Source organism: Perca flavescens, chromosome 20 (assembly GCF_004354835.1).
Source record: "Perca flavescens isolate YP-PL-M2 chromosome 20, PFLA_1.0, whole genome shotgun sequence".
Lineage (NCBI taxonomy): Eukaryota > Metazoa > Chordata > Actinopteri > Perciformes > Percidae > Perca > Perca flavescens.
The window spans coordinates 2,448,669-2,474,546 of NC_041350.1; the positions used below are offsets into that span (position 1 = coordinate 2,448,669).

At 42.9% G+C, this 25,878-nt stretch overlaps 1 protein-coding gene across 1 annotated transcript in view; it reads left to right on the forward strand.

The window, feature by feature from the left end:
- Positions 1–25,878, forward strand: part of sptbn5 (spectrin, beta, non-erythrocytic 5) — a 177,732-nt gene that overhangs the window by 61,108 nt on the left and 90,746 nt on the right. The window contains exons 28-42 of the mRNA XM_028566292.1: positions 1–58; positions 789–953; positions 1,948–2,037; positions 3,170–3,306; positions 6,348–6,534; positions 9,908–10,017; positions 10,124–10,214; positions 10,771–10,887; positions 12,950–13,107; positions 17,282–17,414; positions 17,908–18,053; positions 18,690–18,804; positions 20,669–20,779; positions 21,335–21,514; positions 22,294–22,497. The exon at positions 1–58 is cut by the window's left edge and continues 113 nt beyond it. Of these exons, the coding sequence (XP_028422093.1) occupies positions 1–58; positions 789–953; positions 1,948–2,037; positions 3,170–3,306; positions 6,348–6,534; positions 9,908–10,017; positions 10,124–10,214; positions 10,771–10,887; positions 12,950–13,107; positions 17,282–17,414; positions 17,908–18,053; positions 18,690–18,804; positions 20,669–20,779; positions 21,335–21,514; positions 22,294–22,497 (2,002 nt within the window). The remainder of the gene's footprint in view (positions 59–788; positions 954–1,947; positions 2,038–3,169; positions 3,307–6,347; positions 6,535–9,907; positions 10,018–10,123; positions 10,215–10,770; positions 10,888–12,949; positions 13,108–17,281; positions 17,415–17,907; positions 18,054–18,689; positions 18,805–20,668; positions 20,780–21,334; positions 21,515–22,293; positions 22,498–25,878) is intronic.

The window sequence follows — 25,878 nt, forward strand, 5'->3', positions numbered from 1 at the left end:
CGAGGCCTCGGAGAAGGAGATGCAGGCTAACCAGGTCTGGCTGGACAGACTGGTTCAGGTAAACTGCTGTTCAGGAAATAATCTCGACTTGTCGCATTGTCTAAGCCCAGGATTTTTCAACTCATTTCAACCCTATTTTCCCATGGCTTAGTGTGTAAGAGATTAATAATGTGAACAAAAATATTTGTAATTGGTCCAGTATTGAGCGAGAATTCTGTAATTGGCACCCGGGAACCAGGCTAAAAGTCCTGATTATTTACATGGAGTCTGGTGGAGATATGCTGGCTCTATACACGCTAAAAGTCCTGATTATTTACATGGAGTCTGGTGGAGATATGCTGGCTCTATACACGCTAAAAGTCCTGATTATTTACATGGAGTCTGGTGGAGATATGCTGACTCTATACACGCTAAAAGTCCTGATTATTTACATGGAGTCTGGTGGAGTTTGGTGATGGTGATTTCGGGGCGGTTTCATGTTAAACTAAAAGGATCTTACTCTTTAACTAAAAGGTCTATCTCTGTAGGGATCCATCCCATAATGTTGTCAGACACTTAGAATAATAATCTGAGTCCGTCAGCAGCAACAACAGAACTTTTAGTGGACGCTGACTGACTGGTGCACTTTTGCCCATTAATGTTACATTGCAATGTTTCGTCTTGCTTAATACTAACCAATTCTAGAAATTGTGGTTCCCATAAGTCACTCTGACACAAAACATAAGAAAATAGGGTCCATGTTGAAAAATACAGAAGTTACCCTTTAAATGATGCATGTATATGTTCAGCTGGGGCAGGAGATGCTTGCTGAAGAGCACTACAATAGCCAGAGCATCAGCAGGAAGTTGACTCAGCTCGGCAGCCGGTGGAGGAGACTTCAGGACAAGATGGCCGACAGAGGAGACAAACTGAGACAGGCGGGACAGCAGGAGCAGCTGATGGAGCTGCTGCAGGTAAAACACTGACCGAGGAACTGAGTCACCACTTTGAGTCGTTTTTTTAGGGTTTCTTAAAAAAAGAAAACCCTTCTCCTATTTAAGGAGTTGGCTTTGAAAGGCTCGGGGGTTAAGATGCCTTGAGGGTGGTAGCCGTGTGCACCTTTTTTTTTTTGCCTAAGTTGGTCCAATTTTCCTTTGCTATGAGTTGAGTTAAAGGTCCCATGACATGGTGCTCTTTGGATGCTTTTATATAGGCCTTAGTGGTCCCCTAATACTGTATCTGAAGTCTCTTTTATATAGGCCTTAGTGGTCCCCTAATACTGTATCTGAAGTCTCTTTTATATAGACCTTAGTGGTCCCCTAATACTGTATCTGAAGTCTCTTTATATAGACCTTAGTGGTCCTCTAATACTGTATCTGAAGTCTCTTTTATATAGACCTTAGTGGTCCCCTAATACTGTATCTGAAGTCTCTTTTATATAGACCTTAGTGGTCCCCTTTATAATACTGTATCTGAAGTCTCTTTTATATAGACCTTAGTGGTCCCCTAATACTATATCTGAAGTCTCTTTTATATAGACCTTAGTGGTCCCCTAATACTGTATCTGAAGTCTCTTTTATATAGACCTTAGTGGTCCCCTAATACTGTATCTGAAGTCTCTTTTATATAGACCTTAGTGGTCCCCTAATACTGTATCTGAAGTCTCTTTTATATAGACCTTAGTGGTCCCCTAATACTGTATCTGAAGTCTCTTTTATATAGACCTTAGTGGTCCCCTAATACTGTATCTGAAGTCTCTTTTATATAGGCCTTAGTGGTCCCCTAATACTGTATCTGAAGTCTCTTTCCCGAAATTCAGCCTTGGTGCAGAATTACGGAGAGGGAGAGAGGGAAACTGGTAGATAGACCACATTGGGGGTGAAATGGACACAGTTTCTGGAGTCTACCTCATACTTGGTCGACCACTCTGTTCAGACTTTCTAACAAAAGTCCTTCTTCTGTCTCCAGGACGCCAAGCTGAAGATCGAGGCCATCCAGTGGATGCTGAACAACGCTGCCAAAGGTCACGACCTCCGCTCCAGCCGACAGCTCCTGAAGGTCACCTCGCCACTACATACATTTACATGCGCTCTGATGTTCCAACATAAGGCCGGTTACACACTGCACGCGTCGCGCGAGAGTGTCAGCTGCGTGGCGTGTCCGTTAATATTTCGGTTCGAGCTGCCGGTCTGAGACATAGAAATAGGACCGACGCCTATTTTTCACGCGAGACGCAAGCGTGTTGGAAGCGTTTCCAGGCAAAATAGAATAGGAAAATATGTTTATATGTCATTTAGACACGAATGCATATTAATAAATTACATCTTGATGTTTGAAAGTCTAGGTTTGGACCTCAATGTAGATATAAATGTAATACAAAATTTCAGAGAAAATATTTTCAAATGTTGCACCTGTCATACACAACGAAATATTCTGTAACATATTTTGCAGTCAATACTGCCGATGTTGTCTTGCTTTAATCAAATAAGTAGGCTCTATATAAATGGTAGGATAGGCTACTATATATAAAGGGTAGGATAGGCTAATATATATAAATGGTAGGATAGACTACTATATATAAAGGGTAGGATAGGCTACTATATATAAAGGGTAGGATAGACTACTATATATAAAGGGTAGGATAGACTACTATATATAAAGGGTAGGATAGGCTAATATATATAAAGGGTAGGATAGGCTACTATATATAAAGGGTAGGATAGACTACTATATATAAAGGGTAGGATAGGCTAATATATATAAGGGTGTGTGTGTGTGTGTGTGTGTGTGTGTGTGTGTGTGTGTGTGTGTGTGTGTGTGTGTGTGTGTGTGTGTGTGTGTGTGCGCTAGGTTTAGTGTGAATGGTTTGTTCGTTATGTCACCTGCGCACCTGTGTGTATGTGCTAACCAGAGGGAGAATCTAGTCTGGGAAGCCACACAGTTTTTCAACCTCAGCTGTGCGATGGTGATGTTTTTCAGATCTCGTATGTTCGTTTTTAATCTTTCAAGTCAGTCTTTTGTATTATATTGTATTTATACAATGAAGGATTAACCAATACGACGATGGAGGACCTCATTTTTTGAAACAGCAAGAGTTGGAAATGGCTTCAAATTCCCTGCAGTGGCATTTTTCTTTGTGGACAGATTGCTGCTACAGTAATTATTGGGATTGCTGGTTGTTTTTCTTCAGGAGCATCAGCAGCTGGAGCAGGAGGCCAAGGAGCTGGCGGAGAAGATCAACTCCATCGTGAGCAGGGCCAAACATCTCGCCACCAATCACTTTGACTCCCAGAGGATCCTGCAGGAGACCGACACGTACCTCACTCTGTGAGTCACCGTCCCAAACAGCATCGTCCATGTCAGGCTTTTGTGGATCTTAAAAAAGACGTTGCATGAAATATTCTCCATGTATAAAGTTTCCAGATCAGAGGTAGAAAGAAAGTGAAAACATTCTACTCATTACTTTCCAAAGGTCTCCGGTTTAAAGGGCTCGGAAACGCCAGAGCAGTGGGAATGAGAATGAGAAGGGGAAACACCAGGGGGTAATGAGAGGCAGAGCAGGGGGAATGAGAGAGGGAAACACCAGAGCAGGGGGACTGAGAGGCAGAGCAGGGGGAATGACAGAGGGAAACACCAGAGCAGGGGGAATGAGAGGGGGAAACACCAGAGCAGGGGGAATGAGAAGGGGAAACACAAGAGCAGGGGGAATGAGAGGAGGAAACACCAGAGCAGGGGGAATGAGAGGGGGAAACACCAGAGCAGGGGAATGAGAGGGAGAAACGCCAGAGCAGGGGGAATGAGAGGAAGAGCAGGGGGAACGAAAGGGGGAAACACCAGAGCAGGGGGAATGAGAGGGGGAAACACCAGAGCAGGGGGAATGAGAGGGGGAAAAACCAGAGCAGGGGGAATGAGAGGGGGAAACACCAGAGCAGGGGGAATGAGAGGGGGAAACACCAGATCAGGGGGAATGAGAGGGAGAAACGCCAGAGCAAAGGAATGAGAGGCAGAGCAGGGGGAACGAGAGGGGGAAACACCAGAGCAGGGGGAATGAGAGGGGGGAAACACCAGAGCAGGGTGAATGAGAGGGGGGAAACACCAGAGCAGGGGGAATGAGAGGGGGTAACACTAGAGAAGGGGGAATGAGAGGGGGAAAAACCAGAGCAGGGGGAATGAGAGGGGGAAACACCAGAGCAGGGGGGAATGAGAGGGAGAAACGCCAGAGCAAAGGAATGAGAGGCAGAGCAGGGGGAACGAGAGGGGGAAACACCAGAGCAGGGGGGAATGAGAGGGGGAAACACCAGAGCAGGGTGAATGAGAGGGGGAAACACCAGAGCAGGGGGAATGAGAGGGGGAAACACCAGAGCAGGGGGAATGAGAGGGAGAAACGCCAGAGCAGGGGGAATGAGAGGCAGAGCAGGGGGAACGAGAGGGGGAAACACCAGAGCCAGGTGAATGAGAGGGGGGAAACACTAGAGCAGGGGGAATGAGAGGGGGAAACACTAGAGCAGGGGGAATGAGAGGGGGAAACACCAGAGCAGGGGGAATGAGAGGGGGAAACACCAGAGCAGGGGGAATGAGAGGGGGGAACACCAGAGCAGTGGGAATGAAAGGCAGAGCAGGGGGAACGAGAGGGGGAAACACCAGAGCAGGGGGAATGAGAGGGAGAAACGCCAGAGCAGGGGGAATGAGAGGCAGAGCAGGGGGAACGAGAGGGGGAAACACCAGAGCAGGGGGAATGAGAGGGGAAACACCAGAGCAGGGGGGAATGAGAGGGGGAACACCAGAGCAGTGGGAATGAAAGGCAGAGCAGGGGGAACGAGAGGGGGAAACACCAGAGCAGGGGGAATGAGAGGGAGAAACGCCAGAGCAGGGGGAATGAGAGGCAGAGCAGGGGGAACGAGAGGGGGAAACACCAGAGCAGGGGAATGAGAGGGGAAACACTAGAGCAGGGGGAATGAGAGGGGGAAAACCAGAGCAGGGGGGAATGAGAGGGGAAACACCAGAGCAGGGGGGAATGAGAGGGGAAACACCAGAGCAGGGGGAATGAGAGGGGGAACACCAGAGCAGTGGGAATGAAAGGCAGAGCAGGGGGGAACGAGAGGGGAAACACCAGAGCAGGGGGAATGAGAGGGAGAAACGCCAGAGCAGGGGGAATGAGAGGCAGAGCAGGGGGAACGAGAGGGGGAAACACCAGAGCAGGGGGAATGAGAGGGGGAAACACCAGAGCAGGGGGAATGAGAGGGGGGAACACCAGAGCAGTGGGAATGAAAGGCAGAGCAGGGGGAACGAGAGGGGGAAACACCAGAGCAGGGGGAATGAGAGGGAGAAACGCCAGAGCAGGGGGAATGAGAGGCAGAGCAGGGGGAACGAGAGGGGGAAACACCAGAGCAGGGGGAATGAGAGGGGGAAACACCAGAGCCAGGTGAATGAGAGGGGGGAAACACCTGAGCAGGGGGAATGAGAGGGGGGAAACACTAGAGCAGGGGGAATGAGAGGGGGAAAAACCAGAGGAGGGGGAATGAGAGGGGGAAACACCAGGGCAGGGGGACTGAGAGGCAGAGCAGGGGGAATGAGAGGAGGAAACATCAGAGCAGGGGGAATGAGAGGCAGAGCAGGGGGAATGAGAGGAGGAAACATCAGAGCAGGGGGAATGAGAGGAGGAAACACCAGAGCAGGGGGAATGAGAGGGGGAAAACACCAGCGCAGGGGGAATGAGAGGGGGAAACACCAGCGCAGGGGGAATGAGAGGGGGAAACACCAGAGCAGGGGGAATGAGAGGGGGAAACACCAGAGCAGGAGGAATGAGAGGGGGGGAACGCAACGTTTTCCACTTTGCAGCAATACATGATTGGAACACACTACAAAATACTCTGAAACTTACGTCTCTAATCCCAATTTCCACCTTTAAGTTTAACCTACAAAACAACATAGTTGATTTGTGTTCCTGTTGATAAACATGAATCATATTTATACACTATTTTCTTTCTTTTTTAATTGCTTGTTCTGTGTGTTATGTGTATGACATGTATATGTATAGTTGTGGAGTATATTACCATTTATTTCTGTAGCCTCTTGGCCAGGTCATGTTTGTAAATGAGAAGTTGTTCTCAAACAGTTTACCTGGATAAATAAAGATAAAAAAAAAAACAACAAAACAAAAAAAACACCAGAGCAGGGGGAATGAGAGGGGGAAACACCAGAGCAGGGGGAATGAGAGGGGGAAACACCAGAGCAGGGGGAATGAGAGGGGGAAACATAAAGAAAGATCATCCTTTTTAAACCAAGACGTAGCAGTGTAAGTGCAGCCTGAGACATTGGCAGTGGGACCTGGAGCAGGAGATTTTGACGTGATGCTGTTTGTGCTGCAGGTTCAAGTCTCTGAAGAACCCTCTGGACCGGCGCCGGGCCCAGCTGGAGGCGTCCGTGCTGCTGTTTGGGTTCTACCACGACGTGGACCTGGAGCTCAGCTGGATCTCTGAACACCTTCCCGCCTCGGGATCCACAGGATACGACAAGTCTCTGGCTGGAGCCATCAGCCTTGTGCAGAAACACAAGGTAGGGGAGAGCCGGGACAATAGAGAGCCAAAGTCCCGCCCTTCTACTTCCGGTCCATGGGACCTTAATTCGGAAAAAATATGAACGAGGGTCAATGGAGAGATAATAATTATTTTTTGATCCAGTTTGAACTGAGCCATGGATTACAAATATGATGTTCGTCAATTTAAAACATTATTTTTCAACCGAAGAAAGTCTCAGTTTATTGTTAAACTGTTGAAATATTAGACTGTGAAAATACGTAATTAGAAACACTACAAACTTCATGGATGACGTCTCTCTGAAGCTACGATGTCTTTGTGTATCGTACCTGTATGTGTGTGTGTGTGTGTGTGTGTGTGTGTGTGTGTGTGTGTGTGTGTGTGTATCGTACCAGGATGTAACGTTACTCTAATGATCAGAGGATCTCGCTCGTTCTTTTGCTTCTCTGCTGAGAACACCTGACTGGATAAAACACAGCAGGTGAGATAACGTTACATGTGTTGTGGAACAGAGCTAAGCTAGCTAGCTAGCGAGCAAACCGAGCATCCAGCTAGGTGAGGTGGATTGTGTGAGACGGGAGATGTAGTTGTGATGGAAGTTTTCCTATGAAGCAGCAGCGTTTAGAAATATCAATGATCAAATGAAAACGAATAACGACCGTTTGAGAATTAAACCAAAGTCTGGTCTTTGAGTATTTATTTGCATTTGCAAATGGAGAAAACACAGTTTCAAAGGTACACGCAGCACAACTGAAAATGTCTTTCTAACCTAAAGTCTAAACATCCAAACATCATATAGTGAAGACGTCTGTTAAGCCACCCCTCTAAATGTATCTTCTAGCATGGCCATAGTTGATCACCTTCCCCTCTGCTCTCTGTTCTTAACATTAGCCTAAACATCAGTTTATCTCAGGAGACAGAAACCTACGTAGTTCTCACTGTGGTAAACAGTCATCGGCCTTCTCCACTTCTATCTAAGCAAAAAGTCAACAATGTGAGAAGGTTCAGGCTAGTAGAACTAAATAACTCTACTGGGCTATAGTTCACGGTTGCCAACTGTTTCACTTGGAGTCTTTTGAATCTACACATGAAGAAGCTAAATCTTGTGGCGTTATAAAACAATCATTAAACCAATGGTTAATATCATTAAACAAATGGTTAAAATAAAATTTGCCACCACATAGTCCACTGGGAGATGTAGTCCACTGGGAGATGTAGTCCACTGAGCGGTATCACACTAAACTAAGTGGTACTACGACAAACCTACGGCTAACTGAGACTTTCTTCGGTTGAAAACTTATCTTTTAAATTGCTGAACATATTCATCATATTTGTAATCCATGGCTCAATTCAAACGGGATAAAAAAATAATTTGCCTCTCCCCGTTCACTACCGGTCATATTTTTTCCCGAGTAAAGGTCCCATGAGGTCCACCGGAAGGGGCGGGACTTCGGCTCTCTTTAGGAACATTCCAGTTTTCTCCGAATGCAATGATGATAGACAGACTTCCTTAGGTCAAAACATAGAGCCTGTTAACTAGAGCTGGGCAATATATTGATATTATATCGATAACGTGTTATGAGACTAGATATCATCTTAGATTTTGGATATTATGGAGTTAAACTGTGGAACACCTTGGACTATGAACTGAAGTGCTGCAAAAGTGTTTGTAAATTTAAGATGAATTAAAATGATGACTAATATGCTTAAAATGATGATAATTAAATGTAAGATAGGTAGTACTGATAATTTTAGGTGTTTGGGGTGAGGATTGGGTTTGATCCACTCAGCAGTTTTTTGTTATTTTTTTTTATGTGCACAAATAAGTGACAGGTACCATAAGATTTTTTCTTCCTGTTCCTTTTTTTTCTCATTCATGCATGTTATGAATGAATGAATGAATGCATGAATGAATAAAAATAGGCTACAGAATATCGTAATATCGTAATATGACCTGGTTTTAAAGGCTGCATTACAGTAAAGTAATGTACTTTTCTGACCTCACCAGACTGTTATAGCTGTTCTATTATTTGCCTTTACCCCACTCAGACATTATACCCACATTACTGATGATTATTGATCTAAAATCTCATTGTGTAAATATTTTGTGAAAGCACCGATAGTCAACAATCCAATATCTTTGCGATATCGAGGTATTTGGTCAAAAATATTGTGATATTTGATTTTCTCCATATCGCCCAGCCCTAATGTTAACCTCCTTCTATCACCCAAATATCGTCCTGTTATTTCCTTTCATCACGGAGTTACAGGCGACAAACGGGTTTTGATGGTCAAAAGTAAACTTCATTAGCGGTTAAATTTTTTCGATTATTAATGAGTGTTTTTCATTTAAAGGTTTGACTACGTGCTTATTCGGTAGACCATTTAGTGTTCTCCACAATCCCAGACTTTCATATTGCATTCTTGTTTACATGGAAAGCAAAACAGGTTATAATGGCATATGTCTATGTCTACATATGTCTATGTCTACATATGTCTATGTCTACATATGTCTATGTCTACATATGTCTATGTCTACATATGTCTATGTCTACATATGTCTGTCGGGACGGTTGAAACAGCTGTTACAGCTGTCCCCGACCTGGTTGTAACTCCATGTATTTTTAAGTAAATGCACAAATATCTGTGTTCATACAATAATTTATGGAGTGGAGACATGGAAAAGTAGTTTTAGTGAAGAGAGGGTTTTTTTACAGTGTGTTCAGGGGACAGGCAGCTAGAAGATAGTGAGATGTTTTTTACAGTGTGTTCAGGGGACAGGCAGCTAGCAGATAGTGAGGAGATGTTTTTTACAGTGTGTTCAGGTGACAGGCAGCTAGCAGATAGTGAGGAGATGTTTTTTTACAGTGTGTTCAGGGGACAGGCAGCTAGCAGATAGTGAGGAGATGTTTTTTACAGTGTGTTCAGGGGACAGGCAGCTAGCATATAGTGAGGAGATGTTTTTTACAGTGTGTTCAGGGGACAGGCAGCTAGAAGATAGTGAGGAGATGTTTTTTACAGTGTGTTCAGGGGACAGGCAGCTAGCAGATAGTGAGGAGATGTTTTTTACAGTGTGTTCAGGGGACAGGCAGCTAGCAGATAGTGAGATGTTTTTTACAGTGTGTTCAGGGGACAGGCAGCTAGCAGATAGTGAGGAGATGTTTTTTTTTACAGTGTGTTCAGGGGACAGGCAGCTAGCAGATAGTGAGGAGATGTTTTTTACAGTGTGTTCAGGGGACAGGCAGCTAGCAGATAGTGAGGAAATGTTTTTTACAGTGTGTTCAGGGGACAGGTAGCTAGCAGATAGTGAGGATATGTGACAAAAAATGTCGTAGCCTAAAAAACGAGTGACATCGCTTAGAGCACCTTTTAAACATCATGTGTTCACCTAGGAGTTGCAGGCAGAAGTGAACGCCCACCGAAAACACCTGAACCACGTCCTGGAGAAGGGGCGGGGCCTGGCCAAATCCAGCAAATCAGACGGAGAGGAAGTCCTCCAGAGGTGACGTTGTGGTTCTCTTCGGGGGTCGATTTGAGATATTGTTGAATTCCCTGTTCTGCTTGATAACTGAATCTGTATTATTGTATTATGTATGTATTATTTACAGGTGTACACAGCTGAGTGAAGAGTGGGAGGAGTTAGAGGAGGCCTGCAACAGGAGAGCAGCTCACCTGAGCAAGGCCATCACCAGAGAACAGGTGAGAGGGAGGGATATGTGAAGATAAGTGTGTTATTTTGGATTTATTTTGTGCTGAATGTTTCTCTGAATGTCTCCAGCTGCTGTTTGCAATATTTACACGCGCGGCAGCATATCTGACCTGTGTCCTTATAGATTTAAGACGGTGTTATGGAAAGGAACCTTTGCCTATATGGGGGCAGTTCAGTGGAACAAGTCAGATCGTCATATTAAAGTAATTTCCACACTGAACTCTTTCAAAAAGTCAGTCAGTCGGTTACTTGATAGGGTTGCGGAATAGAACAAAAGGCAAATTGCCGTTTATATTTTTATTTATTTAAGGAAAAAAATTTTATGTCATGTCGATTTTCATGTGTCTTGTCTTGTCCTGATGTGTTGAGGACCACAATGGAAATAAGTCCTGGACTTTATTGTGTTTTTATCCTCGATTGTATATATCTTTTCATGTTTTCATGTTTTGCATTTTTGATACAATTAAATAAATCAAATCAAATCAAAAAGATAAGTGTGTTATTTTGGATTTATTTTGTGCTGAATGTTTCTCTGAATGTCTCCAGCTGCTGTTGGACTGTTCGGAGCTGGAGTCCAGGCTGACTGAGACTCTCACTCTGGTGAACACCGACGACTACGGCAAAGACCAGCTGGCCACACAGAGTCTCCTCACCAAACACCAGGTACCACGCACTCTGAGGTCTCTATTTAAAGGGTCATTTCTGTATTTTTTAAGCCTAATTTCCCAATAAAAAACGTTGAAGTTGGTCCAGTATTGAGCAGCACTCTGAGGTTGTTGTGTTGTCGTCCCGGCTAAAGAAATGTTAGCACTTTTTTCAACATTTTTAGCATTTTTTTTTTCAGCTTTTGGCACTTTTTGTTGAATTTATTTTAGTTTTGTAGAACTTTGAAAGTTTTTTTCAACGTTTTTTTCAAAGTTTTTGGCGCTTTTTTGATATTTTTGTTGCTTTTTTGTCGCTTTGTTTGTCTGATTGTCACTGTTTCCCACTACTACCAACTTATACAACAAGTTTTATACTTATACTTGGAATTCAGGGTCAATAAACCTAATTTTTTTGTTTAAAAAGCTAGAAATATGCTACAAAATTGAATAAAACACACAAAATTCAATGAAAGTAGTGAACTGATCCTTGATTTTACTTGATAAGAGCGTTTTATAGAACAATCCCTGTTCATTTTAGGCAATTTGGTTGAAAGAAACCCAAATTTCTGATATAGACACTTTTTGAAAATGGGTAAAATTTGACCCAAAGACAAAAGGAGAGTTAAAGGGTTCTTTCTGTATTTTTTAAGACTAATTTCCCAAAAAAAATCTTTGAAGTTGGTCCAGTATTCTGCAAGATCGCTGTAACCGGCAGTCGTGAACCGGGCTGCAACGTAACCCTACAGGACGAATGTTCACCGTCTGCCTGCATCCACTAAAAGGAGAATTCTGGTCGATTTCAACCCGTAGCTCTGTTGTTTTTAATTAGGAGTGCCGTCAGTAGCGAGAAAAGCGTAAAACAGTTGGCGCAGCCTATACCGCGTTATCCTGGCGATAGCTGTTGAACTTTTGAACTCCAGCCGGCCACTCTGCAGGCTGAGCTGTGGTGGGGTGTCAGGTTACAGCTTGTTGCTACAGTCATTACTATGGAAATAACCTCGGCAAATGGTTTTTTTGGGGGGGATAAAATACATTGTGGAATATTGGATTGTATGAGTTCGGCAATCGACTAGTGTGGACTTCACCAAAACCCAGGAAATAAACAGAGGTAAGGATTAAAACAACTTTTATGCCTTTCTGTCACATCTACTGCAGTCCAATTTGCTGTGTTCCCTCTGTAGGAATAACTGCACATGGCTAAGCACTTGTAATGGCATTTCAAACATGTTTAGAGGCTAAAAACATGTTTAAAACTTGCCCTGTTTGAGCCTATTGGGTGCAAAATCTAGCAGGAGGATAACTCGGTGTAGGTAGCACTGATTATTTTCGTTTTTCTCACTACTGACACTACTCCTAATTTACAAACAACAGAGCTACGTGTTGAAATCGACCGGATTTCTCCTTTAAAGTGCTGTTTTTGCCGCTGACAGGCTTAGATTATTATTTTAAATAATAATAATCTGAGCCTAATCAAGCCTAATCGGAACATATTTATTCTCCTAATAATCTGAGCATGCCAGTGTTAACAAACAGGACTTTTAGTGGACGGAAACTAAAGGTGCCCAACTTACATTATAGCTTGTTTCAGGTTAAAAAATAGTGAAGTTACCCTTTAAATTCATAGAGTCCCTCTGGAAACTGAATCTTTACTTTGTATTGGTGAACTGTTTTTGCATTTTCTTACCCAGATTACCCCCAAATTTAGAGCTTAATTTGCCTTGTAGGTTAGTGCGAACATAAACATATTAAAAGGAAATAAACCTATAATAAAAGAAATGATAACCTACACAAATATGTACAAAATAACTGCTTAATAACATGAAAAGAAGGCGATATTGTAGTAGTGTAGTCCAAATATCTGGACAAATTGTAATTTGATTCTTTGGCTACATTGTTATTGAAACGTTCATGCCAATAAAGCCCTGTTTTTAATTGAATTGAATAGTTTATGCATTGGACAGATATATAATCCAGGCTGTTTGTCTAGGTGTGTCTAACGTGTGTCTAGGGGTGGAGAGGGTTAGGAGGGTTAGGGTCCCGGTCCTTGTGTGAACAGTATCCTGATGATTCCCTGGCGGCAGGTTTTGGAGGGCCAGCTGGAGGTGCTGGAGGTGGAGGTAGAGGAGTTAGGAGACCAGGTGGAGCAGGCGGTTCAGACCTGGAGCCTGGAGGAGCTCAGCAGGCCCTACAGTCGCCTCAGCAGCCTGAACCAGCAGCTGCAGCACCAGGCGGCTCTCAGGTAAACACTCACTCATACCCTTCTTACATTTCTCTGTAGAGCTCTAACCCCGATTATCCACCGGGTGCGCCTGTGCTGCGTTCCGTCTAGGGTTGTAAGAAAAAATCGATACACTTGAGTATCGTGATATTTTCTTTAGAAATACTATATAGATTTTCAAAAATGCGATATCGATTTTATTTTCATTTATTTTAGTTTACGTGCAAAAATATTCATGTAAGACAGTGGTTCACGTTTATTTTGTGTTTAAACCCACTACCGCTAGATGGTTATGCTGAGACACACCACTAGTGTCCTCGCATAACATTGCCTAACAGTGCCTAGCAGTGCCTAACATTGCCTAACAGTGCCTAACAGTGCCTAACATTGCCTAGCAGTGCCTAGCAGTGCCTAACAGTGCCTAACAGTGCCTAGCAGTGCCTAGCAGTGCCTAGCAGTGCCTAGCAGTGTGCCCAGCAGTGCCCAGCAGTGCCCAGCAGTGCCCAGCAGTGCCCAGCAGTGCCCTAGCAGTGCCTAACAGTGCCCAGCAGTGCCCAGCAGTGCCCAACAGTGCCCAGCAGTGCCCAGCAGTGCCCAACAGTGCCCAGCAGTGCCCAGCAGTGCCTAACAGTGCCCAGCAGTGCCCAGCAGTGCCCAACAGTGCCCAGCAGTGCCCAGCATTTGCCTAACAGTGCCCAGCAGTGCCCAACAGTGCCTAACAGTGCCTAACAGTGCCTAACAGTGCCCAGCAGTGCCCAGCAGTGCCTAACAGTGCCCAACAGTGCCCAGCAGTGCCCAACAGTGCCCAACAGTGCCCAGCAGTGCCCAGCAGTGCCCAGCAGTGCCCAACAGTGCCCAGCAGTGCCCAGCAGTGCCCAGCAGTGCCCAACAGTGCCCAACAGTGCCCAGCAGTGCCCAGCAGTGCCTAACAGTGCCCAGCAGTGCCCAACAGTGCCCAGCAGTGCCCAGCAGTGCCTAACAGTGCCCAGCAGTGCCCAGCAGTGCCCAACAGTGCCCAACAGTGCCTAGCAGTGCCTAGCAGTGCCCAGCAGTGCCTAGCAGTGCCTAACAGTGCCTAACAGTGCCTAACAGTGCCTAGCAGTGCCTAACAGTGCCTAGCAGTGCCTAGCAGTGCCTAGCAGTGCCTAACAGTGCCTAACAGTGCCCAGCAGTGCCTAGCAGTGCCTAACAGTGCCTAACAGTGCCTAGCAGTGCCTAGCAGTGCCTAGCAGTGCCTAACAGTGCCCAGCAGTGGCTGACTTTTTGCTAGAAGTTAACAACGTAGCTATGGCTGAACTTTGGCCTACTTTAGCATATCAACATTAGCTCACTAAGAACCTGGGAACCACAATCCCAAACTGAATGGATGCTCTTGCTGTCTCTAAACTGTCGCCGTCCTCAGTCCGAATCCAGACAATTTTGTCCCCCTATTTATTTGCTGTATAATTCTGCTCTTTGAAACTACAGTTCCCATGATGCTTTGAGAATGCAAATAGAAAATATAATGTTGATAATGTTTCATGTCTGTGTGATCAGATTTGACTCAGATTTGTGACACAAATTTTGCAAGCAGGCGCTAATTGTTTTTAAATATCTTTAAGGTCAAGTGTGTAACGGGTGTAGTTGATATCAAAAATCTGTGTTGCCCCATTCACAAACTTGTCCTTTTTCATGAATATTAACCACCACCATTAATTCCACGTATTCTTATGGGCTTGAAATTTTACATTTGCATTTGCATGAACTGGGGTAGACGCTCCATAATCATGCTCCATCTTGAAATACGTTAGGCGGTAAAGGACATACAGGATTGTGTGTGTGTGTGCGTGTGTGTGCGTGTGTGTGCGTGTGTGTGGGACATACAGGACATACTGCTCAGTGTGTGTGTGTGTGTGTGTGTGTGTGTGTGTGTGTGTGTGAGGGACGTACAGGACATACTGCTCAGTGTGTGTGTGTGTGTGTGTGTGTGTGTGTGTGTGTGTGTGTGTGTAAGGGAAATACAGGACATACTGCTCAGTGTGTGTGTGTGTGTGTGTGTGTGTGTGTGTGTGTGTGTGTGTGTGTGTGTGTGTGTGTGTGTGTGTGTGTGTGAGGGACATACAGGACATACTGCTCAGTGTGTGTGTGTGTGTGTGTGTGTGTGTGTGTGTGTGTGTGTGTGTGAGGGACATACAGGACATACTGCTCAGTGTGTGTGTGTGTGTGTGTGTGTGTGTGTGAGGGACATACAGGACATACTGCTCTGTGTGTGTGTGTGTGTGTGTGTGTGTGTGTGTGTGTGAGGGACATACAGGACATACTGCTCAGTGTGTGTGTGTGTGTGTGTGTGTGTGTGTGTGAGGGATATACAGGTGCCGATTTCTGGCGTATGACTATTTTAGAAAAATAAATAAATTAAAAAGTCCACATGGGATTTTGTTTTGCTGCGCTGGATTCATATTAACCATACTGTCTATGGATACTGTCTATGGATAATGTCCACCAACCAATGAAACGAGTTCTGGCCAATCAAATGCAAAGTAGGGCGGGTCTTTGCCGAAATGTCAGTGCGGTGCTGGTGTGGTCTCTGTGGTAACGTGGCTAAAAAAAAAAATGGAGGCAAAGTTTATCAAACTTGGAGCATGTAGATACAGCTTTAGTCGAGAAAGTAGTTAAAACAAATGGCGCTGGGCGTGAATAGAGGACAAGGGGAAAAGGGTGGAGACAGGAAGCTGTTTAGCACTTGGTGCCTCAAATTGAGGAAGCCAGGTGATGTTTCGGACGGCAGAAGGGCTTGCTAGTCATTAGATGCTAATCACAAAGCTTTGGTCATTGACATATATATAATGGACCAGCAGACCCCGTTGCTCTGGACGGACGGACCAGTGAAGGATATTAGAAGCACTTTTTCCGGTGATCTCTTCCTTTACTGCGCAGCCTCCAACTGAGAGAGACAACGTAGATGTGACGTGAGCAACCTGTCTGAAAGTGTGAAGTCTTCTGGTAGCTGTGAGAGAGAAATCTCAATCATTCCCAATCTCACAGAGACGGAGAGTGTAGGTATATGTAAGGAGATAACATAGACACAGGCTAATTACTGATCACTAACATGCTAGTTAACATTAGTAATTACTGATCACTAACATGCTAGTTAACATTAGTAATTAAACCTAAACAGATAATGGAAGTCCAAACTGCCTGTGAGCTTCTCCTGTACTATACGGTAATTCCTCTACTGTGTGACAGTAAGTCTCGTGGTTATGACCCAATCGTTAGCCTATTGTTATAAAAGCGTTCTGCTACGGAGCCATAACGTGAGCTACAAGGTAATGGAGCCTTTTATACATTGTCGTGTTTCTTTAGAAATAAACAACGGACAAATAGAGTCTTTAAACGCTTCAGATGTAAAGTTATTCTCTGTCAAGTGACGTAAAAAAAATGGCGGTCAGTGGAATGCTAACAGGAGGTGATGCCTTTGTAGCAACAAAATGGCGCCGTCGGAGGTTCGAGTTCTGAAGCGAAGCTGACCTTAGCTTTGGTCCGCATGTTCATAGCGGAACATGATTAGTAAAAGCTATGTGAAGCCCAAACTACCTTGACAAAGCTGTCTGTTTGGAGTCAGCATGGCAGGTATTTAAACATAATGTCCTCGTCCCAGAGTTTAGACGTCTAGCTATATGAAAAGATAAACAATGCCACGTTTTTAATAAATGTAAATAAAGCAGCTAATATCAACATGGACAAAATCATGAATGTACTAATTCTCTTTTTTTGATGATGGCCTGGCCAAAGTAGTAAAGTTTAGTTTTCACAATGATTCATTGTAGGATTATGATATTATTGCAATATGTAAATCCACATTGACTCTTTATTTAACATATGGTTGGAAGAAGTAAAAATTGATCTAAAACTTTTTAGTCTTTAAAAATTATTACTTTTATTATTGTGTAATGTCAGAAGGACTTTAACTGTAATGAGTGCATATTGAAATATTCCACTGTTGGTTGGCAAAAAATGCATCTCAAAATGCATCAGATTGATGCTTTAAAATATGAAATATTTAAAATTTTCTTCTGGGGAAGCATGCCCCCGGACCCCCCTAGAGGGGTAATATCCTTCTCACCTTTTTCACCCCTGACCCGTTTTCATGCCTGTAGGTTTTGTCGGGGCTGAACGTGGCCGTGATTTCACCCTTTTTTTAACTTTCTCCCTCCAGGGGTCAGAGGTTAAAGGAAGTCCTCCATCTCCACGAGTTCAGCCGAGAGTCGTCCGAGTTGGAGGACTGGATGAACCAACAGAGACAGACAGCCGAGTCTCAGGACCTGGGCAACGACTACCAACACGTACAGGTAACACCTTCAGACAGGCTGATAGTATCGCCTGAACTAGAGATGGTCCGATACCATTTTTTTGCTTCCCAATACCGATTCCCATACCTAAACCTGCGTATCGGCCGATACCGAGTACCGATCCAATACCAGTGTGTCATATATTTTATTATGTTTTAACAGCTGTATACTACTATCCCTGTATGGATGTGATATGATGTATAACAGCTGTATACTACTATCTCTGTATGGATGTGATATGATGTATAACAGCTGTATACTACTATCTCTGTATGGATGTGATATGATGTATAACAGCTGTATACTACTATCCTTTGTTGTCGGTATGGCTCAGGTTAAACTCTACGTTAAAACTACCACTTTATGTATAAAGATAATGTGATCGTTAAGCTCGGTTTACTAAAAAAAAAACCTGTCATGAGCTGATTAAGGTAAAGATGACAAAAGGTCACTGTGAAGTAACAAGTTTGTGTGTTTGTGTCATGTGTTTGAGTTGCTGCGGGGGAAGTTTGAAGGTTTCCTGAAGCAGCTGGAAGTGGGTGAGGAGAGACTGCAGAGCTGCAGCGAGCTCGCTGCTCGACTGATCCGCCAAAAACATCCCCAGAGATCTGCAGCCAGAGAGACACTCCAGCAGCTCAGGTACTCACTCAGCTGTTCACTAGAGCTGCAACTACCCAGAAGTTCCTGTGTTGATTAATGTGTGGAAGAATCTTCTCTTATTTTATCTAGTTTATTGGCATTTCTTTAAAGGTCCCATGGCATGAAAATGTCACTTTATGAGTTTTTTTAACATTAATATGAGTTCCCCCAGCCTGCCTATAGTCCCCAGTGGCTAGAAATGGTGATAGGTGTAAACCGAGCCCTGGGTATCCTGCTCTGCCTTTGAGAAAATGAAAGCCCAGATGGACCAATCAGGAATCTTCTCCTTATGAGGTCATAAGGAGTAAGGTTACCTCCCCTTTCTCTGATTAGCCCGCCCAGAGAATTTGGCCCCCCCATGAGAGAGAGAGAGAGAGAGACATAAGGGTTTATGCCTCGAAGCAGAAGGTCCAGGGAACGAGTCCAACCTGTGACAGTTTCCTGCATGTCTCTCCCTCTCTCTCCCCTTTCATATCTCAACTGTCCAAAAAAGATGTCCAAAAAATAATCTTTTAAAAAAAAAAGGGACGGCCATCTAGCTGAAAATGAGGGACATCCGGCGGACTTTCCGGCACCTGAAAGGAATGCAGTGTTGTGTTTGACTTTGTGTCAATTCTGACGTGTGTTTGCTTGCAGTGCATGCTGGGAGGATTTGAAGGGCGTGGCCAGGGAGCGTCAGGATCAGCTGCAGAGAGCTGAGGAGTGTTACCGCTTTTACCAAGACCTGACCGACGCGCTGACACTCATCCAGGTACAGCATCCGTCTGTCATTACATCCATGCATACACCCATGCTGAAGTCAAAACCTTCTTCTATTTTCTCTCTTTTTTAAATCTTACAAGTACAAAGACAATATAGCAGGGGGTTAAAGGGTAAATAAATCAGTCTTTAAAGGCTTCAGGGTTGGTACAGTGCTGAATACTTTGTATATATTGTTGCATTTCATTTGTAAAAAAACTTTAAATAGAGGTTTTTCTCTCACAGAATTCACTTTTGTTACGAAAACAGTACTACATCATACATTTTTTCATCGTCTTGGCAAAATTTCACCAAAATAATGAAAACATTTATGATTTAAAGTGCTCATATTATGCTTTGTGGCTTTTTCCCTTTGCTTTATTGTGTTAAATATCTTTGTTGTGCACTTTATAGGTTTACAAAGTGAAAAAGCCCAAAGTCCCCCCCAAAGGGACTTACCATCTCCAACAGAAACACTGTTCACCAACTGCTCCAAACAGCTCTATTGTAGTCCAGCCTTTACTTCAGAGACCAACGTTATAATGCTCACCTAGCTGCTAGCATAGCACACCCTCATACTCTGCTCCTGACTGGCTAGTAGTCCTTACCTAGCTACTGTCAGGACCCTCATACTCTGCTTCTGACTGGCTAGTAGTCCTTACCTAGCTACTGTCAGGACCCTCATACTCTGCTTCTGACTGGCTAGTAGTCCTTACCTAGCTACTGTCAGGACCCTCATACTCTGCTTCTGACTGGCTAGTAGTCCTTACCTAGCTACTGTCAGGGCACGCCCTCATACTCTGCTCCTGATTGGCTAGTAGTCCTTACCTAGGTACTGTCGGGGCACGGCCTCATACTCTGCTCCTGACTGGCTAGTAGTCCTTACCTAGCTACTGTCAGGGCACGCCCTCATACTCTGCTCCTGACTGGCTAGTAGTCCTTACCTAGGTACTGTCAGGACACGTCCTCATACTCTGCTTCTGACTGGCTAGTAGTCCTTCCCTAGGTACTGTCGGGTGTTTGATGTATGGTTATCAGAAATAATCTCAGAAATAATTTGTTATTTTAAAAAGACTAAAACTTGACTAACAAAAAAAAATTACGTGAATGAAACTAACAAGTACATTCAGCCCCATTATATAATGTTTTTGCCCATTATGTTTACTTTATTGTGCAATAATGAACGATTAGTTTGCTGTGTGTGTGTGTGTGTGTGTGTGTGTGTGTGTGTGTGTGTGTGTGTGTAGTCTGCTGTGGATGGGACTGAAGTGCAGATTTTCTTTTTGAAAGCCGACGGGCAAAGTTTGCCGAGAAATGTCAGATTTTCGCATCCTCAGCGACCTCGTCATAAAACTGGTTTAAATGATCAGACGAAGCCTCCGCGCTGCTTCCTGTTTTTCCCGCTACATATGAAGGCCTGTTTACGGTGTGTTTAGCCCTGGTTTTGGCCTGGAAGGCTCTATAGAAATCTGGCGCCCTATTGGACGAAGTTAAACAGAGAGAGCGTGGCGTTCACAGACACCAGAATGAAGGAGTTCACAGTAACGTTCATCAGGCGGTAATACGGTACGTTCAGTTCACGTTCGCCCAAAATAGAGTTGAGCTATCGTTCAATGAATGCGTTCAGGCACAACACTGCAAGTGGTGTCTCATTTCATGTTTTCAGCCCTAGCCTAGGACAAGGGCTAGGGGTAAGACGAAGGGTTCGGGGAAGGAGAAGGGGTAAGACAGAGAAATGGGATTCAGCCTAGCACTAAATAAAAAATAGGTGACAAAATGAACACTACCTATTCCTCTAAATATGATTATGAACCTGAAATGAGCATAATATGAGCACTTTAATACTGTTTTTGCGTCGTGTCTCTGGCTCTCTGTAGGAGCGGCAGAAGAGCATCCCTGATGACGTGGCGAAGGATGTGCGAGGAGTGATGTCACAGCTGAGGAAACACGAGGCTCTGCTCCACGAGCTGGCTGTCTCCGAGCAACAGGTAGGACACAGACATAAGAGGATGGGCTGCCAATGAATAAATAGTAAAAAGAAACGGAGATTAGAATATACATTTTCATATTTGAATGTCCGTTCTTTACTATTTGAGAGGGAGGGAGAGAGGGAGAGAGAGAGAGGGAGACACAGGGAGAGAGAGACGGAGAGAGAGACACAGAGAGAGAGGGGGAGACAGAGGGGGGGGAGAGAGAGAGAGAGAGAGAGAGAGACAGGGAGAGACAGAGAGAGAGAGAGAGGGAGACAGAGAGGGAGAGAGAGAGAGAGACAGAGAGAGAGAGAGAGAGAGAGAGAGAGAGAGGGAGACAGAGAGGGAGAGAGAGAGAGAGACAGAGCGAGAGAGGGAGAGACAGAGAGAGAGAGAGGGAGACAGAGAGAGAGACAATTATTTTTATTATTAGGGGCAAAAACGGCATGGCTAATAGCTAAATATGTCTTCTCTGTAAAATAAGTAGATAATTGTATATTATCATTCGTTGTTGATGTGTGTATTTATGTGTATTTGTGTGTATTTATGTGTATTTGTTTTGGTGTGTTGCAGTTGCAGGAGCAGCTGGATGGTGTCGACTCTATCCTGGACCTCTGCACGCCTCAGCTGAAGCTCCGCCTACAGGAAGTGCAGCAGGAAGTGGTGGAGCGTTGGGAGGAGCTCCGACTCCACGCAGAGAAAAGGGAGGAGGAGCTAAAACTAGCGCGCCAGAGATACTCGTTCCTCAACACGGTAAAGACAGACGAGGAGGAATGACTTCGGGCCTCATGTTAATCCTGTGTCCCTGTAATAATTCTAATTTACCTCTTGTTATATTTTTACATCGTAAAAATATAACAAGAGGTATTTAAGGGTACACTGTGTAGTGTTTTAAGTATTTTATTAGCTAAAATCAATGTCTTCATTCAGAAATATGTCCTCATTGTTGTAAAATGACCTCTGCCAATGATCTGATTTATCTTATCTGTATTTACATTGGACGGTAATGAAGTGCAATTTAAAGGTCCCATGACAGGATGCTCTTCTGATACTTTTCTATATTATATATTATTAATGGTCCCCTAATACTGTATCTGAAGTCTCTTTTATATAGACCTTAGTGGTCCCCTAATACTGTATCTGAAGTCTCTTTTATATAGACCTTAGTGGTCCCCTAATACTGTATCTGAAGTCTCTTTTTTATATAGAGTGGTCCCTTAGTGGTCCCCTAATACTGTATCTGAAGTCTCTTTTATATAGACCTTAGTGGTCCCCTAATACTGTATCTGAAGTCTCTTTTATATAGACCCTAGTGGTCCCCTAATACTGTATCTGAAGTCTCTTTCCCGAAAAGCAGGATACCCAGGGCTCGGTTTACACCTATCACCATTTCTAGCCACTGGGGGACCATAGGCAGGATGGGGGAACTCATATTAATGTTAAAAAAAAATCTCATAAAGTTACATTTTCATGCCATGGGACCTTTTAAGCGACATGAGCTGAAGAACTGATGAACTGTTTGTGTTTTCCAGGCGCAGGATTACTTCCTGTGGTGCAGCCAGCTGATTGGTGCGATGGCGGCCGAGGAGAGCATCAGCGACGTGGCGACTGCCGACCTGCAGCTGGCCCAGCACCAGCAGCTGTGGGCCGAGATGGAGGCCCGGCAGGAGACGTACCAACAGGCTCGGGACATGGGGGAGGAGCTGCAGACGCAGGACAGGACCAACAGGAAGGAGGTGAGGACCCCCAAAGGACTGGTCTTGTTGGGCACCTAGTGGCGATTCTAGAGCATTTCAAATGGAGGGGCCAGGTTGGGGCCATGTGCGATTATAAGGGGTACAAAATATCAGGGCTGCACGATGTGAGGAAAATAATTAAGGCCTCTTTTAGACCGGTTACACACTGCACGCGTTTCGCGAGCGTGGCGTTTATGTTGCGTCTCAGCTGCGTGGATTTTTCTGTGTCCTACACACCAGAAGCGTGTCTGGACTGTCACTCAGAACACACACTACGTTGTTATCGTAGTCTATCCTACCATTTATATATAGTAGCCTATCCTACCCTTTATATATAGTAGTCTATCCTACCCTTTATATATAGTAGTCTATCCTACCCTTTATATATAGTAGTCTATCCTACCCTTTATATATAGTAGTCTATCCTACCCTTTATATATAGTAGTCTATCCTACCCTTTATATATAGTAGCCTATCCTACCCTTTATATATAGTAGCCTATCCTACCCTTTATATATAGTAGTCTATCCTACCCTTTATATATTGTAGTCTATCCTACCCTTTATATATAGTAGTCTATCCTACCCTTTATATATAGTAGTCTATCCTACCCTTTATATATAGTAGTCTATCCTACCCTTTATATATAGTAGTCTATCCTACCCTTTATATATAGTAGCCTATCCTACCCTTTATATATACTAGCCTATCCTACCCTTTATATATAGTAGCCTATCCTACCCTTTATATATAGTAGTCTATCCTACCCTTTATATATAGTAGTCTATCCTACCCTTTATATATAGTAGTCTATCCTACCCTTTATATATAGTAGTCTATCCTACCCTTTATATATAGTAGTCTATCCTACCCTTTATATATAGTAGCCTATCTTACCCTTTATATATAGTAGTCTATCCTACCCTTTATATATAGTAGCCTATCTTACCCTTTATATATAGTAGCCTATCCTACCCTTTATATATAGTAGTCTATCCTACCCTTTATATATAGTAGTCTATCCTACCATTTATATATAGTAGTCTATCCTACCCCTTTATATATAGTAGTCTATCCTACCTTTTATATATAGTAGTCTATCCTACCCTTTATATATAGTAGTCTATCCTACCCTTTATATATAGTAGTCTATCCTACCTTTTTATATATAGTAGTCTATCCTACCCTTTTTATATATAGTAGCCTATCCTACCCTTTATATATAGTAGTCTATCCTACCCTTTTATATATAGTAGTCTATCCTACCCTTTATATATAGTAGTCTATCCTACCCTTTTATATAGTAGTCTATCCTACCCTTTATATATAGTAGCCTATCTTACCCTTTATATATAGTAGTCTATCCTACCCTTTTTATATATAGTAGTCTATCCTACCCTTTATATATAGTAGCCTATCCTACCCTTTATATATAGTAGCCTATCTTACCCTTTATATATAGTAGTCTATCCTACCCTTTATATATAGTAGCCTATCTTACCTTTTTTATATATAGTACCCTTTATATATATCTATCTACCCCTTTATATATAGTAGCCTAGTATCTTTTTATATATAGTAGCCTATCCTACCCTTTATATATAGTAGCCTATCCTACCCTTTATATATAGTAGTCTATCCTACCCTTTATATATAGTAGCCTATCTTACCCTTTATATATAGTAGTCTATCCTACCCTTTATATATAGTAGCCTATCCTACCCTTTATATATAGTAGCCTATCTTACCCTTTATATATAGTAGCCTATCCTACCCTTTATATATAGTAGCCTATCTTACCCTTTATATATAGTAGCCTATCTTACCCTTTATATATAGTAGCCTATCCTACCCTTTATATATAGTAGTCTATCCTACCCTTTATATATAGTAGCCTATCTTACCCTTTATATATAGTAGCCTATCCTACCCTTTTATATATAGTAGCCTATCCTACCCTTTTTATATATAGTAGCCTATCCTACCCTTTTATATATAGTAGCCTATCCTACCCTTTATATATAGTAGCCTATCCTACCCTTTATATATAGTAGCCTATCCTACCCTTTTATATATAGTAGCCTATCCTACCCTTTATATATAGTAGCCTATCCTACCCTTTTTATATATAGTAGCCTATCCTACTATCCTTTTATATATAGTAGCCTATCCTACCCTTTTATATATAGTAGCCTATCCTACCCTTTTTATATATAGTAGCCTATCCTACCCTTTTATATATAGTAGCCTATCTTACCCTTTATATATAGTAGCCTATCCTACCCTTTATATATAGTAGCCTATCCTACCCTTTATATATAGTAGCCTATCCTACCTTTTATATATAGTAGCCTATCCTACCATTTATTTATATATAGTAGCCTATATAGTAGCCTATCCTTTATATATAGTAGCCTATCCTACCCTTTATATATAGTAGCCTATCCTACCATTTATATATAGTAGCCTATCCTACCCTTTATATATAGTAGCCTATCCTACCATTTATATATAGTAGCCTATCCTACCCTTTATATATAGTAGCCTATCCTTCCCTTTTATATATAGTAGCCTATCCTACCCTTTATATATAGTAGCCTATCCTACCCTTTTATATATAGTAGTCTATCCTACCCTTTTATATATAGTAGTCTATCCTATCCCCTTTTATATATAGTAGTCTATCCTACCCTTTTATATATAGTAGCCTATCCTACCTTTTATATATAGTAGCCTATCCTACCCTTTATATATAGTAGCCTATCCTACCATTTTATATATAGTAGCCTATCCTACCTTTTATATATAGTAGCCTATCCTACCCTTTATATATAGTAGCCTATCCTACCCTTTATATATAGTAGCCTATCCTACCCTTTTTTTTATATATAGTAGCCTATCCTACCCTTTTATATATAGTAGCCTATCCTACCTTTTTATATATAGTAGCCTATCCTACCCTTTATATATAGTAGCCTATCCTACCCTTTATATATAGTAGCCTATCCTACCCTTTATATATAGTAGTCTATCCTACCCTTTATATATAGTAGCCTATCCTACCCTTTATATATAGTAGTCTATCCTACCCTTTATATATAGTAGTCTATCCTACCCTTTATATATTGTAGTCTATCCTACCCTTTATATATAGTAGTCTATCCTACCCTTTATATATCGTAGTCTATCCTACCCTTTATATATAGTAGCCTATCCTACCCTTTATATATCGTAGTCTATCCTACCCTTTATATATCGTAGTCTATCCTACCATTTATATATAGTAGCCTATCCTACCATTTATATATAGTAGTCTATCCTACCCTTTATATATCGTAGTCTATCCTACCCTTTATATATCGTAGTCTATCCTACCCTTTA